General features: G+C 46.1%; 1 protein-coding gene across 1 annotated transcript in view; it reads right to left on the reverse strand.

Annotated features, from left to right (window-relative positions):
- Positions 1–521: 521 nt before the first annotated feature.
- Positions 522–12421, reverse strand: part of CASQ2 (calsequestrin 2) — a 32204-nt gene continuing 20304 nt past the window's right edge. Inside the window, exons 7-11 of the mRNA XM_056485285.1 lie at positions 9015–9060; positions 6281–6335; positions 5545–5645; positions 5084–5158; positions 522–1350 (exon numbers count right to left, since the gene is read on the reverse strand). Of these exons, the coding sequence (XP_056341260.1) occupies positions 1144–1350; positions 5084–5158; positions 5545–5645; positions 6281–6335; positions 9015–9060 (484 nt within the window). The 3' untranslated portion in view covers positions 522–1143. The remainder of the gene's footprint in view (positions 1351–5083; positions 5159–5544; positions 5646–6280; positions 6336–9014; positions 9061–12421) is intronic.

Raw genomic sequence — 12421 nt, forward strand, 5'->3', positions numbered from 1 at the left:
GAGCTCCTTCTCTGCTTGCAGTCAAAAGACGTTTCTCACATGGGATATCTGAGTCTCTAAGCAGCGAGCAACTGTGCAACTAAATACTCAAAAGCCAAACAGAATCCCTCCACTGCTTGCACCCCAAAGGACCTCATCCCCTATCTAATATGTTTGGATGCATGTGTTCCCTCCCAACATTTTGATCATGGGAAAAGATGCTACACGGCTTTGGATGAAGGGTCAGCAAAAGCTGGAAGGTCATGGGAAATAGGAGTGCTTCAGGGACAGTCCCTATGGATGTTTCCATTGGATTGGTTCAGCTCAGTGCCATGATCTTCAGGCTCAGTGGTCTGGACTCCCATTGGGCTCAGAGCTGGACCAGCCTGTCCAGCAGTTCAGGAACTCATGAGCTTTGTGTCTCATGTCAGGCCCCCTGCACTGACTCCAGCTGTGGTCTGAGCTTTTAAGAAGAGAGAGGTTCAGACAGGGGACCCTGTGTTTGGTTTTGCATTGCACTTCCAGGCAAGAATATCCTGTCATTATGTGGAATCACTGAACACTTTAATAGCATCCCTAGAACCTCCCTCCCCTCCCAAAGCATTTTTCTGGCTCTCAGCATGTTAGGGAGTAGCTACAGACTCCCACAGCAGAACTTGCAGGATTGAGTGGTCTTGGCAGAGTAGCTGCAAAGGGCATCGTGTTTAATAAAAGAGCTAAACTTTACAGTTACGGTTTTCCCTATGTCTTGAAGTGAGATTTGGTCTTTGGATGTTAAGTGCTGGGCTGATGAACACAGAAAATACAAACTGGCTCCCTGCATCCCTCTGGCAGCAAGCAGGCAGGCACTTTTCTCCTGCCCTGGGACACTCGGGGCAGATTCCCTGAAGATTCCTACTGTCCCGACTAAGGAGGCATGATTTGCAGTGGTGCTGGGTGCCTGCAGGTGCTACCCTCCGCAGGGGCAGTCCTGGTGGCTCAGCACCGCTGGGAATCAGGCGAGGGGGTCCCAGCAAGGGTGAGGGCAGGGGGAGCGGGGCCGGGGAAAAAGAGGAGCAGCGGTGCTTGCTGATGCTCAAACATAGGTCTTCCAGTGGAAGTGGAGGGACCTGCTTCAGGGCGAGGGCTCTTGGGCCCCACAAGTCAAACTGCACAGAGTCACAGTTAGTCATCATCATCCTCATCATCGTCGTCGTCGTCGTCGTCATCGTCGTCATCATCATCATCATCGTCATCATCATCGTCATCTTCATCGTCATCATCATCTTCTGTATTTATCTTTCCAGAAAGCACATCCTCTATCCAGTCCTCCAGCTCCTCGGCTGTGGGCAGGTCATCATCATCTCTGATGTCCATCCAGATGCTGTCAGCCTGTGGGGAAAGGTGATGAGGAGTTAGCTGTCCTCAGGAACACGGGGAAGAGGCAGGGGTACATGGCTATTGGGGGGTGAGGGTTGGAGCACGGGTGGGATGCAGGGTATTGTCTCCCTCTTTCTACAGCCTGTGGGCAGACTCAGCCAGAGCATCTCTCTGCCCATGCATTGGGATTCCCACTTCTCCCTGGAATGATGCTGTGTCTAACCAGGGGCAGTGGGACTGCTCAGCAGGTTTGCAGGAGCGTGTGGTGCTGAGTGCCCTGATGAGATGTGTGCCCACTATCTGCACCTGTGAGCAGGAGCATTGCCCATCTGATGTATTCCTCACTCTATCTGGACAGTTCTGTAGACTCCAAGTCTACATAAAGAGATATCAAAGAGACCTCTGCCAGCACCTGCTGCATCACCCCAGTTTGCACGACATCACAGTGTTTCCCTCCTTCCATCCAGAGCCGTTCTGGAACCTCTTCCTTGGAGCCTTCACAACCCCCTGTCAGCACCCTTTCTCCCCAGCCTCTTTTACAATCACCCTTGCCTCAGGACCTTGCTCTGGACTCTCCATATGTGATAATGGTTCCTGTTCTTGGAAGACCCTTCCCTTAGATCATCTCAGCCATGCATGGCCAAGATAGCACACCATGCATCTCAGCTGAAGAGTGAGAAACACAAATGCCCTGGACTGCAGGTGCCCCTGCTCTTTCCTTCCAGCTACCATTACTTCCATAAACCAAAGGGGATGGGAGAGTTCAGTAAGAACACAACAAAAAATTTGTGACTATTACCCAGGGACAGCAAGCTTATATGATCTCTGAGGTCTAGAAATGAAAGTTTTTCTCTCTGCTTTGCTATAGGTTCCTTGGGTAAATGCCTTTCCATTCACTGTTGCCTCTCCATAAAACAGGATCAGCCTCCTATTTTGCAGAGGCACTGTGAGGTTATCTCATTCAGCATTTGATGTTGCAGAAGCATCTTCACATATCAGAAGATAACTACCAGCTTTTGCAAACGCATCCAACTTCTTTCCCTGTCTGTGGTACCTAATTCTCTTTGATATATGGCTTGCTAAAAAGCCAGACCAATTTCTGCTCAAGGAAAGCTGTGTATCCCATACAATTATTTTCCTCCTAAATCACCAAAACTGTAATAAAAAAGAGTCCTGGAGAGGCATGTAGCTCTTGCTTCACTCAAATGTTCATGTCCCTAATCTCAGGACTATGAATGTGGCAAAAAAGTGACACTTTTAAATAATGGAAAAAGGAGTGGCTCCATTTCACCTTGAGAAGGTGCTGTGCAAATAAAGCAGTGATATTTTGCAGGGCATCATGGCCCTAGTCCTGTGCCACAGACACCACAACATGATGAGCCAGCTGAGGCTGCTGGGAGCTCTAGTGTTTGGCAGGTTTTTACAGAAGTGATGGGGTCACGAGGGTTATGTCCACTGAAGCAAACAATAGTGTTTATTTTCACTCTGTTGTTTAAGTCCCACTTTGTACCTGTGTAACTTGGCTGAATGCAGTGATGTAACACTGAAATAACAAAATGAACTCAATGTTTGTTTTAGATATCACCCACCAACCTAGAACTTTCCTAAATCTCTCTTGAGAAATAAAAAAAGGACTTAAGAGGAATGAAATAAAACCTGCAAATACTGTAATCAACAACCTGAAACATTTACTACATCAAAGCCAGATAATGCATGAATTTTTACAGGTCTCTGAGTGACTGCTGAATAACAAGGCATATGTTCTTACCTAATTTTGCTTTCTATATGATTCTCATGCTGCTGACACTCCTTGACTTCCATGAACTTCCATCAATTACTGTTTAATGTAGCTTTGACATGACTTAAACATGAACAGTCACACTAAATATAGTGAAGGGAGATACTGCACTAGGGGTTAGTATTAAGGGCAAAAGACTGGAAGACTTGGGCTCTCTTTCTGGCTTGTCCATTCATTTCTCTCATGATCTTATGTGACAGATGATATTTTGGCCGTTTTACCTTTTGTCTCTCTCTTAACAATTCTGCTAAGCATTAACTCACTGGATCTTCACTCTCTAGGTGTTTGCCTCATAGTCTGGTGGAGTACTGCTCTATTACAGGCAAAAAGCTCACATTCAGCCAGGGCTGCAAACTACTCCGTGACTCCCAAGTCAGCCTCTCAACCCTCTCAGTGGGATGAGCAAGATCCAGGGACTCTGCTTTCTTCATGACACCACTGCTTTGCCTTCCTCACCTTGCAGCATCTGTTAGAACCAGAGGCACAACCAGCCAGTACACCCTCGCTGTCCCTCTTTTTCTCAAGCGATACAGGAGAGAGAACATGGAAGCTGGAAGCAAGGTCAGTGTTGAGCCAAACCAGCACCCAGCCTCACACACTTGTCCCAGTTTTAAATCCCTCACTGCTCTTTTCTGATTAAACATCAAGTTCACTTATGACTCAAATTTCAAACATTAAATCAAGCACCAATTTACAAACACTTCTTTGGTGAAGAGATTTCTTCTTCCAGAGACACTTACATACCCACACAGGTTTATTTTAGAGAGATTAAAAGAAACCCTCAGCACTTAAACATTAAAAATAAACTAAGGTAATAGGTGAGCCAGGCAGGAGCATGCTGCATTATGGGGTCTCTGATCATCTGGACTGTTATTGTCAGAAAGAGGAAAAAATGGTTTCTCTCTGTGTCAGGGCTGTGAAGCAAATTACATAGCACTCAGCAGCTCTCCTGAGAGCTCTACTGGTGACGGTCAGATGGGTTCCTCTCCCACCTGCCTTAAAAGCTCACAGTGTGTGGGCAACACCGGATCAGTCCCATGGCTTTCTGGCTTGAAGGCAACCACAGTGAAAACAGTAGTTGCTAGAAAGTAGTCCCAACAGCACAGCTGTGGGTGCTGCTGGTACTGTTGCTCCCTCAGCTGTGCCAAAGTAGCACCTGTCTCTGCAGGTCTCTCTCTGCAGCTGCTGCCTGTGGGATGGCACAAAAACCTTCACCATTACCAGGTGTGGGCCAGGCAAGTCTTCTCTTCCCACCCAAATCCCTCCAGCACTACCTGCACAGCAGCAGCTGAAGGGAAGGATGCCAGTGCACCCTCCTTACTGCAGTGAGATCCCTTAATTACAAGTTTATGCTGTACTTCTGTTAAAGCTATGTGTTTATTTAGCTTTTTTCAAGCTGTGCAGTTTCTCCCTGTCGTCTGTTGGAGACCATATATCCTTCCTACACTCAAGCTGTGCCCTATTGCTTCTGTAGAAAAAAACAACGTCCTTTTTCTCCTCTTGTCCTCCCCTAAGCATGTCTTTCTTTTCCAGCTACATGTACTTTTCCTCCACAAAGCCACCCAAGCTGTTGGAATAGGGAATGGACAGATGTGCATGTTGTGAGTCGGGGTGGAAAGGCAAGACCTTAAAACCAAAACAGGGCAAACCCCTGAATCCCAGGCCACAGAGGCTGGTTCTGTCCTCAGCAGATGTGGTTTGTGTGTGATTTGGCAGCAGAAACACACTCAGACTAAAGCCCTCAAGCCCAGCCTTAGAGATGTTAGAAACCCTGCAGCAGGTGTTACAAACCCCTGGTGAGTTCTTCATACTTTTTCCCCAGGGGAAAAGCCTGTTCTACCTGCACTTAACAGTGGAAATCCCACTGATTCCAGTGTACCTTAGGGCCCAGCCTTTTCAGCACCCTAATTTTGGGATCACTGAATTTTCTGGGCACATGCTACTCACATCTGTGACGTTCACCACCCCGATCTGTGGTCTGAACAGGTCGATCTTGAAGGTCTTCTCCCAGTAAGTGATGAGCTGCAGGAGTGAGACAGAAGGCTCAGACAGAGGTGCTTGCAAGGCCCCATTGCATTAGTTCAGTCAGCTGGGCTGTGGAGTGAGGAATGTGCATCCATGTGTGCACAGGAGAGAGGAGAGGCTGAACGAAAGCTAGGGCTGCCACACATCGCAAACTATCATGCAGACTCCAGGGCTGTTCCCAAGACAACGCCTTCTGGGAGGCAGACCCAAACCAGCAGCTTTCAAGGGGATGGCCTGTGGTCCAGTTTCCCATCCTTCCCTGTCCCAGATTTCCTGGGGCAATTTCTGCACTCGTGTGTGCAGAAACACACCCCCACACACCCCCTCATGCCCACCCCATCCATGAATTAAACCAAGAAAGGCAAGAAACCTCTGCTGCTCACCAAAGGAAAGTCATCAGGGTCAATCCAGACAATGCTCAGGTCGGGATTATCAGTGTTGTCCCTGGCAACCTGCTTCAGGATTTCCAGGAACTCAAAACCATCTGAAATGATATATGAACCACTGCAACTCTCCTACAAATGCACAGGCACTTTTTGCTTGGGAGGTTTCCAGCTTCCCTGGCTCCTCTATGGACACAGGGGTTGTTTATATTTCTCATTAAAATGCTGTCTTCCAGCGCTTTCTTTTGATAATAAGGCTTTTAATTTTAAGCATCCTCTCCTCTGGTATTGAAATTAGTTACACATGAATTAAACTCTTTAATCCTTCAGTGGAATGGAAGAATGTCACTATTATCTCATGGTGAGGGAAGAACTGAGCCCCCAAGAGGTCAAAGCTTTCCAATTTGCTGATGGCTCTGAGAAGCACTCATGCCACGGCTTTTCAGGAGTTGGGGCTTCGGGTTTCCCGCATGCCTATCCCACACTCAGCCCTCAGCACTCTTCCAGAGCCAAACAGCAAGAAGGATGCAGAGGTAGGGAGCAAATCCTGATACTGGAGGGGAGGGAATTACCTTTTTTTCCCAGGCAATCATCCATTTCTATCCAAAATTTGAGTCCTGCCTAGCACACTTGTTAACATAAACATCCAATAGGTGTTTACAATCCAAACAAAGCACATAAAAATACACTTTCTTGAAGGATGGAGAGTCACACAAGGAATAAAATGGCCTCCTACCTGGATCATCTTCTTCAGCAAAGGCTACGATGTGGATACCTTCCATGTCATCCTCCTGGAAACAACACAACTATTACTGAAGGTCTAGGGAGGGAGTGGGTGGTTGCTGGAGATGAGGAGCAGTGGAATGCCTTCAAAAAGGACAGTTACAAAGGGAGGGTTGACTAGAGCCCAACTGAGAAACCAGAAATGGGAGCTGAGGTGAGGCTGACTCATGAAGGTATTTAGTGCTGAAGGGGGTAGTTTGGGTAGTGCTGCTGGTAGTGAGCACCATGATGGCAATGGCAGGGGAGCTTCTGATGATGTGAGGCAAAAGCTTCTCTGCAGAAAAGGTCAAGGGTTCTCTAGCACAAAAACAGAGGCTCCACCTTCATGCCTGTGGTCATCTACCTTCATAAATTTTCAGCTCCCAGGAGATGGTTTGCAAGGAAACAAATACCTGCCACCATGCTCAGCCCCAAAACATGCTCCATTGGGGCTCACAATTGCCTCACAATATGAGAGGCAAGCTGGGTCATTTGGGCCCCTTTTTGGAGCTGAAGTGTCTCTGATTTTGGTGAGGGTCTCCATGAGCAGTGAGGGAAATTGAGTGGGGGGCTCATTTCAGGGCTCCAGTGAGTGGAGGACAGCAATTACAGCCTGGTGGATTACTTTTCTCCATGATGCATGTGAGTAATGGTATTGGCAAAGGCCAATGGATCTGCTGGCTGGTTCATCATCTGCCTGCTATGGATGTCGTCTCTGAATTATCTCATGGATCGGTTTCGCCTTTCTCACCCGCTGTCAGTCCCGGCTTCCACTTCAATTGGTTTTAATGCAAGAAAAAATTCCCATCTAAATGCTAATTTCCTTTCCCTTCTGAGCCCAGAGGTGACAAAGCCACCATCAAATACTGAAAGGGAAAAAAACCCTGAAAGATTAAGTGGAAAACATTATCTTTAAAAACAATAGTGGATGGTCAGGCTTTGTGGACGTCTTCAGGGAATACATTTTCACCAGGACATTCCAGGCAGATTTACTTGGGATTCAGACCACTTACAGCTGGCAAAATTTACACTGTTGCTTTTTCTCCATATTTACCAGCAGCATTGTCAGCAAAATAAAAAGTATATATCTAAAAGCCATATATAATTACATGTATATACCGATATAACGCAGCTCTATTCTGGCCTACAAGGTAGCAAACAAAACTGGACTAACTCCAGTGAAGGCAGGGAGGATGTTGTGAACTTGCAGTGAGATCAAAATCCAGCCCCCTGTCTTCTGCAGTTATGAGCCTACTGCTCATAGCAGTGGCAAACTCTGTATTCCCAGGCTGCTGGTTGAGCAAGCATCCCACCACTGGGATTTCTGTGAGGCTATTTTAGACTATGGTCAATATGAAAGTGAAACCACTGCATGTGTAATTTGGGACTCACTAAAGTTCCATTAAAAACCTTGGAGGGGCTTTGGCGGATCTTAGAAGCTGTGTTCTATACAGAATCTGTATTTCAAAACAAAATGAAAAGCTATTGTGCCTAAGTGACTCATAACTCCTGGTTCAGTATTATTACCTCTTGTTTTGCTGTATTAAAGACTCCCAAGGTTTTTGCCACTTTGGAGTCCCACGCTGTTTCATGTTACACAGCCAAGAAGAGGACATTTGAATGCTGTTATACAAGTATTGAGCCTTTTGGAAAGATGACTGCATCTTCCTTACTGTCTGTAAAGTACCTGTTCAGCTTTGTTTTACAGCATTCATCTGGCACTTGAGACCCTCTGACTAGCTTTTAACACCATATTCACTCACAGTGAAGAAATAATTTGTTATACACAATTTTTATTTCATTTTCACCCTTCTCTTCTTCCCTACCTCTGCAGACCACATGAGTCCTCTGTGTTTGATAGGGGCCAAAATGCAGGCTGGTTCTTCACAGTTGCTGATTTGCATCTTCCTTGCACTGTGAGAAGTGCAGTCAATGCACAGACTGCTTTGAAATCTGTATAATTAACTGTACTGCCTGCCTTCACTTCCATTTTGAATTGTACAACTGTTCTGGTACGTTTACAAGGACTTGAAGTGACAGGATAGGGGAGAATGGCTTTAAACTGAAAGATGGTAGATTTAGACTCTATATTAGGAAGCAATTCTTTACTGTGAGGGTGGTGAAGCACTAGAACAGGTTGGCCAAAGATGATGTGGATGCTCCAGTCCCTGGAAATATTGCAGGGCCAGACTGAATGGGGCTTTGAGCAACCTGGTCTAGTGGAAGGTGTTCTGCCACATCAGGGGGTTGGAATCAGATGATCTTTAAAGTCGCTTTGAACTCAAACCAGTCTATGATTCTGTGAGTTTCCATGAGACATCTGCGCAATCTCCATAGCTCACCCAGCGAGCAGGCAGAAATCACCCCACCAGCAGCACTGATGTCCCTTAGCTGAGACGGAGCATCCTTGGGTAGAACCACTACACAGGCCCCATACCTGCCTGGCCCATTTCTTAGCCTTCCCTCTTCCTCCTGTGAAGCAACAGGAGCAGCTCTTAATAGCTGCTGCACAAAGCATTTCAACACCCTATTTGAACTGAGGCACTAGGCATCACAGCCAAGGCTTTCCCTTTTTCCCAGAAGAGAGAGAGAGTAGCTTTGCAGGGAAGGAAAGATAATGTTTTGGCCAGCCAGAGGCTAGAGCTCTTGAGCAGCACTTTCTTGTTGGAAGCTGGCAGAGGACACAATGGTTCCCACCATGTGCTTACCCATGTCTCAAACATGTCCTCTGGGCGCAACTTCCTCAAGGTGGCCCTGAAAGGAAGACAGAAATGCTCTTTGAGGACATATCCAGCACTGCCACACATGACATTGTCAGCATCACAGAAAAGGTCACCATGGCACGTTTGTCTGGTGGCTGGAGTCAGCCACCACATTTTGAATGCAAGAATGGGGGCACTGTAGGTCAATTTATGCCTCTATTTATGGTGATAAAACCCTGTCCATGCCCCATTGGAGTCACTGCAGTCACTGTTTCTGCTTGGGAAGATGAGACACCTCTCTGTGCTGGGATGTGCTGATGCATCAGTCCCACACATGGCAGATTGTTCTATCTGCTGAGAGCATGAGACAACATTCACTTTTGTTTTGGAGTCCCTGGGACATTCCTAATGGGCTCTGTCCCCACATTCTCCTCGTTTCACCCCACATAATTTCCAAGCAGAAATCCTTTCCACCTCTGCTGAAGCAAAGAAGACAGAATAAACTCTGGGAAGAAAATTTGGATGCTAACAACCACTAAACCCTAAGACTGGTCAATGCAAATTTTTTTGAGAAGTAGCTCATAAAGGAAAAAAGATTCATAGCAAATATTTTTAGACACATCTGCAGCAGGAAGCCCGTCAGAGAGCCTGGCAGGCTGAGAGTTGACTGGGGTGTTAGAGGGGCACCCAAGGAACACAAAGCCATAGAAGACAAGCACAAATCCTTTGCACATCTGCTTGCTGTGACATCAGCTATTTGGGAAGGATCCCCCAGCAGAGCAGGTCTCCCTGGCTCATCTGCCCCAAGACATGCTGCAAAGAGAAGTGTCAGTCTATGAGGTTTTAAAACAGATTGGTAGGAGTGGCAGCATGTTGCCAGAACCAGATGGAGTAAGTGAGATATGTAACCTGTCGCTTCAGTTTGCCTCACAAACAAAGCAATGAAAACAAGGGAACGTTTTTTTAGAGGTTCCTAAAGGACCTGAGGAGCCACAGAACTGAGTTCCAGTTAGATCAGAGGAGAGGAATCTCCTGTGGATTAATAACATTGAAGGGTGGAAATGAATGGTCAGTTTTCATGACAGGAAATTAACCAATTAGGATTCATAGCATATTCTTTGGCATGATCATATGTGTAACACATCCTCATATAATCTGGAAAAGATGGGAAATAGGAATATGGCAGCATTTGCTTATGATAGCAAATTCTCTGGCAACCAACAGAGGCCTGACTATGAGTTGATACAGAGGATCTCCTGAGACTTGACTGTGTGATAGACAGGCATATAGCAAGTAACACACTTGCAGAAAACCAACTCTGATTGCACAGGTGCAGCAATTGGTTCTAAATTAGCTGTAATTAATTATTGCCTCTCAGGAAAGGGGTCCAGGTGCCACAAACTGAGAAAGAATCAGCTCCAAAGGAAAAAGGCCAAAAGAAGGTCACAAACAGTTGGGAAAAGGCCAAGTAGTAAAACATACCACTATGGCAATGGACACTGTGAGCTTTGACAGTAAAGTTATGTGTTCTTTGGTCATTCCTTTCCAGAAATGATATGGACAACTGAAAAAGGCACTTGCAAACGTGGGAATGATGAGTGAAAGTATGGAATTACCTCTATTTGATGAAGATTAAATAGATAAGAATTCTTTGTGTTGTGAAAGAGGTGACTGAAGAGTGTTTTGGCAGGTATTCCAAAAAATGGGAATGGTAAAGAAAATGTAAATAGCTTAGAACATGGATAAGGTTCTAATAACATCAAGGTTGCAGATTTGATTCCTGCACAGGCCATTCATTTACGAGTTGGACTTGATGATCCTTGTGGGCCCCTTCTCAGAATGAGTTATGATTCTCTGATTCTTTCCCTGTAGATAACCTTAAGTATAAATCATTGTTCCTCTTAAGAGTCAGTAGGTGCGCAGGGAAATATTTAGGTAGCAAGTATAAACAAAAAAAAAAAAAAAGTTTTTTGTTTTGATACAATGCATATTTTAGCTGCTGAACTCATTACTATTTGGTACATTCAGCATCAAAACAGAAATAAAGTAAAAACAGCTACAGAAATTGAAGACATAGCCACTGAACACAAGATCAGGGGTACAATTTTTGAACCAACAAGTCCTTTTATTGTTGATGGTCCAAAACTAGAGATTAAATCAGGTGAGTGCATATTATGTATTTAGGCATACTTGTACTTGGCCTTTAAGGCAACTTCCCTATCTGTTATCTGGGGGAAGCTCTTGGAGAAAGGAAACTCAGTGGGAAGGATCTGGTCACACCTACCGGTACGGATTGCTGTGTTGACTCTGGATACTTCCCTGTGTTGGAGGAGTGAGGCAAGTGGGGTTTGGGTAAGTAAGGGGAGCAGAATTCAGCCCCTGTGTTGCTACACAACTGCAGAGAAGTGGAGGTCCAACCCCAGCATTTTGTATGTGAAAGAGGCATGAACTCAGAGGACTGCACCATGTAATTTGTATTTGTGCAGCTGAGAGTGAAATCTAGGCTGAGACCTTGGAGTGGCGGTGACCACCATGCCCAGCTGGACACCCATCTGTGCAGCTATGGACGCGCCACCCCACAGTGCTGCACACCAGCTTCCTGAGCTGCTGTGGAGACTGTGAACTTGCAGCTGTGCAGGGATGCCTGAGCTGGGAGCCTGTGCATGAGCTCCTCCTGGGCACCTGCTTCAGCTCCAGTTCGAGGCTGCAATGAAACTCAGCAAATCCCAGTTTCTGTGCAGGGTTGGAGGAAGTGGCAGTGAATCCTGCCTGGGCACAGTAGTGGGAAAGCTGTTTTTGGAATGGCTGTTTAAGGCGTGCCAAGGAGCCTGGGTACAGCTGAGCAGTGCTAGCTTTTCTCAGTGATGTGATGGGGCTCCTTCAGTGGGATGGAGAAATGGCAGTGGGGCTTTGCATGTCTGAGGAGGATGTCTAGTCTAGTCCATGTCTAGGAAGAGACAAAGTCTGCTGTGTGAGGGGGAGAGAGCCACTGGTCCCCTCTACCTTCCTGTGGGAAATATCCTGCTGAGCTGTCTATAAGGAACTAGCAAATGGCAGCTGTTGAAGTTGCTTCATTTTAATCTACAGACCATCTCCATACCTGTCTTCCAGCCTGTGGCTTTAGGTCTTTTACTGGTGGCATACTGAGAAGGTCAGCATGAACTACTGGGAACATATCACCGTCACTCCAGGCTTCTTGCCCTGCCATGGCAGCACCTTGGCAGGTTTGGGATTTCAGACATATGGTTTTATGGACTCCTTTTAATTATTTTCTGAGCTTTGGCACTTGAAAATACATGGCCCACCCCCTTGCTTCTACCAAGCAACACAAAACATCTTGATATATCTAAGACTTGGGGGAATTCAACTGCAATTTTGTGCTGGTGAAGAATTTTCTTTATTAGGATATCATT

This window comes from Oenanthe melanoleuca, chromosome 1 (assembly GCF_029582105.1).
Source record: "Oenanthe melanoleuca isolate GR-GAL-2019-014 chromosome 1, OMel1.0, whole genome shotgun sequence".
Taxonomy (NCBI): Eukaryota; Metazoa; Chordata; class Aves; order Passeriformes; family Muscicapidae; genus Oenanthe; species Oenanthe melanoleuca.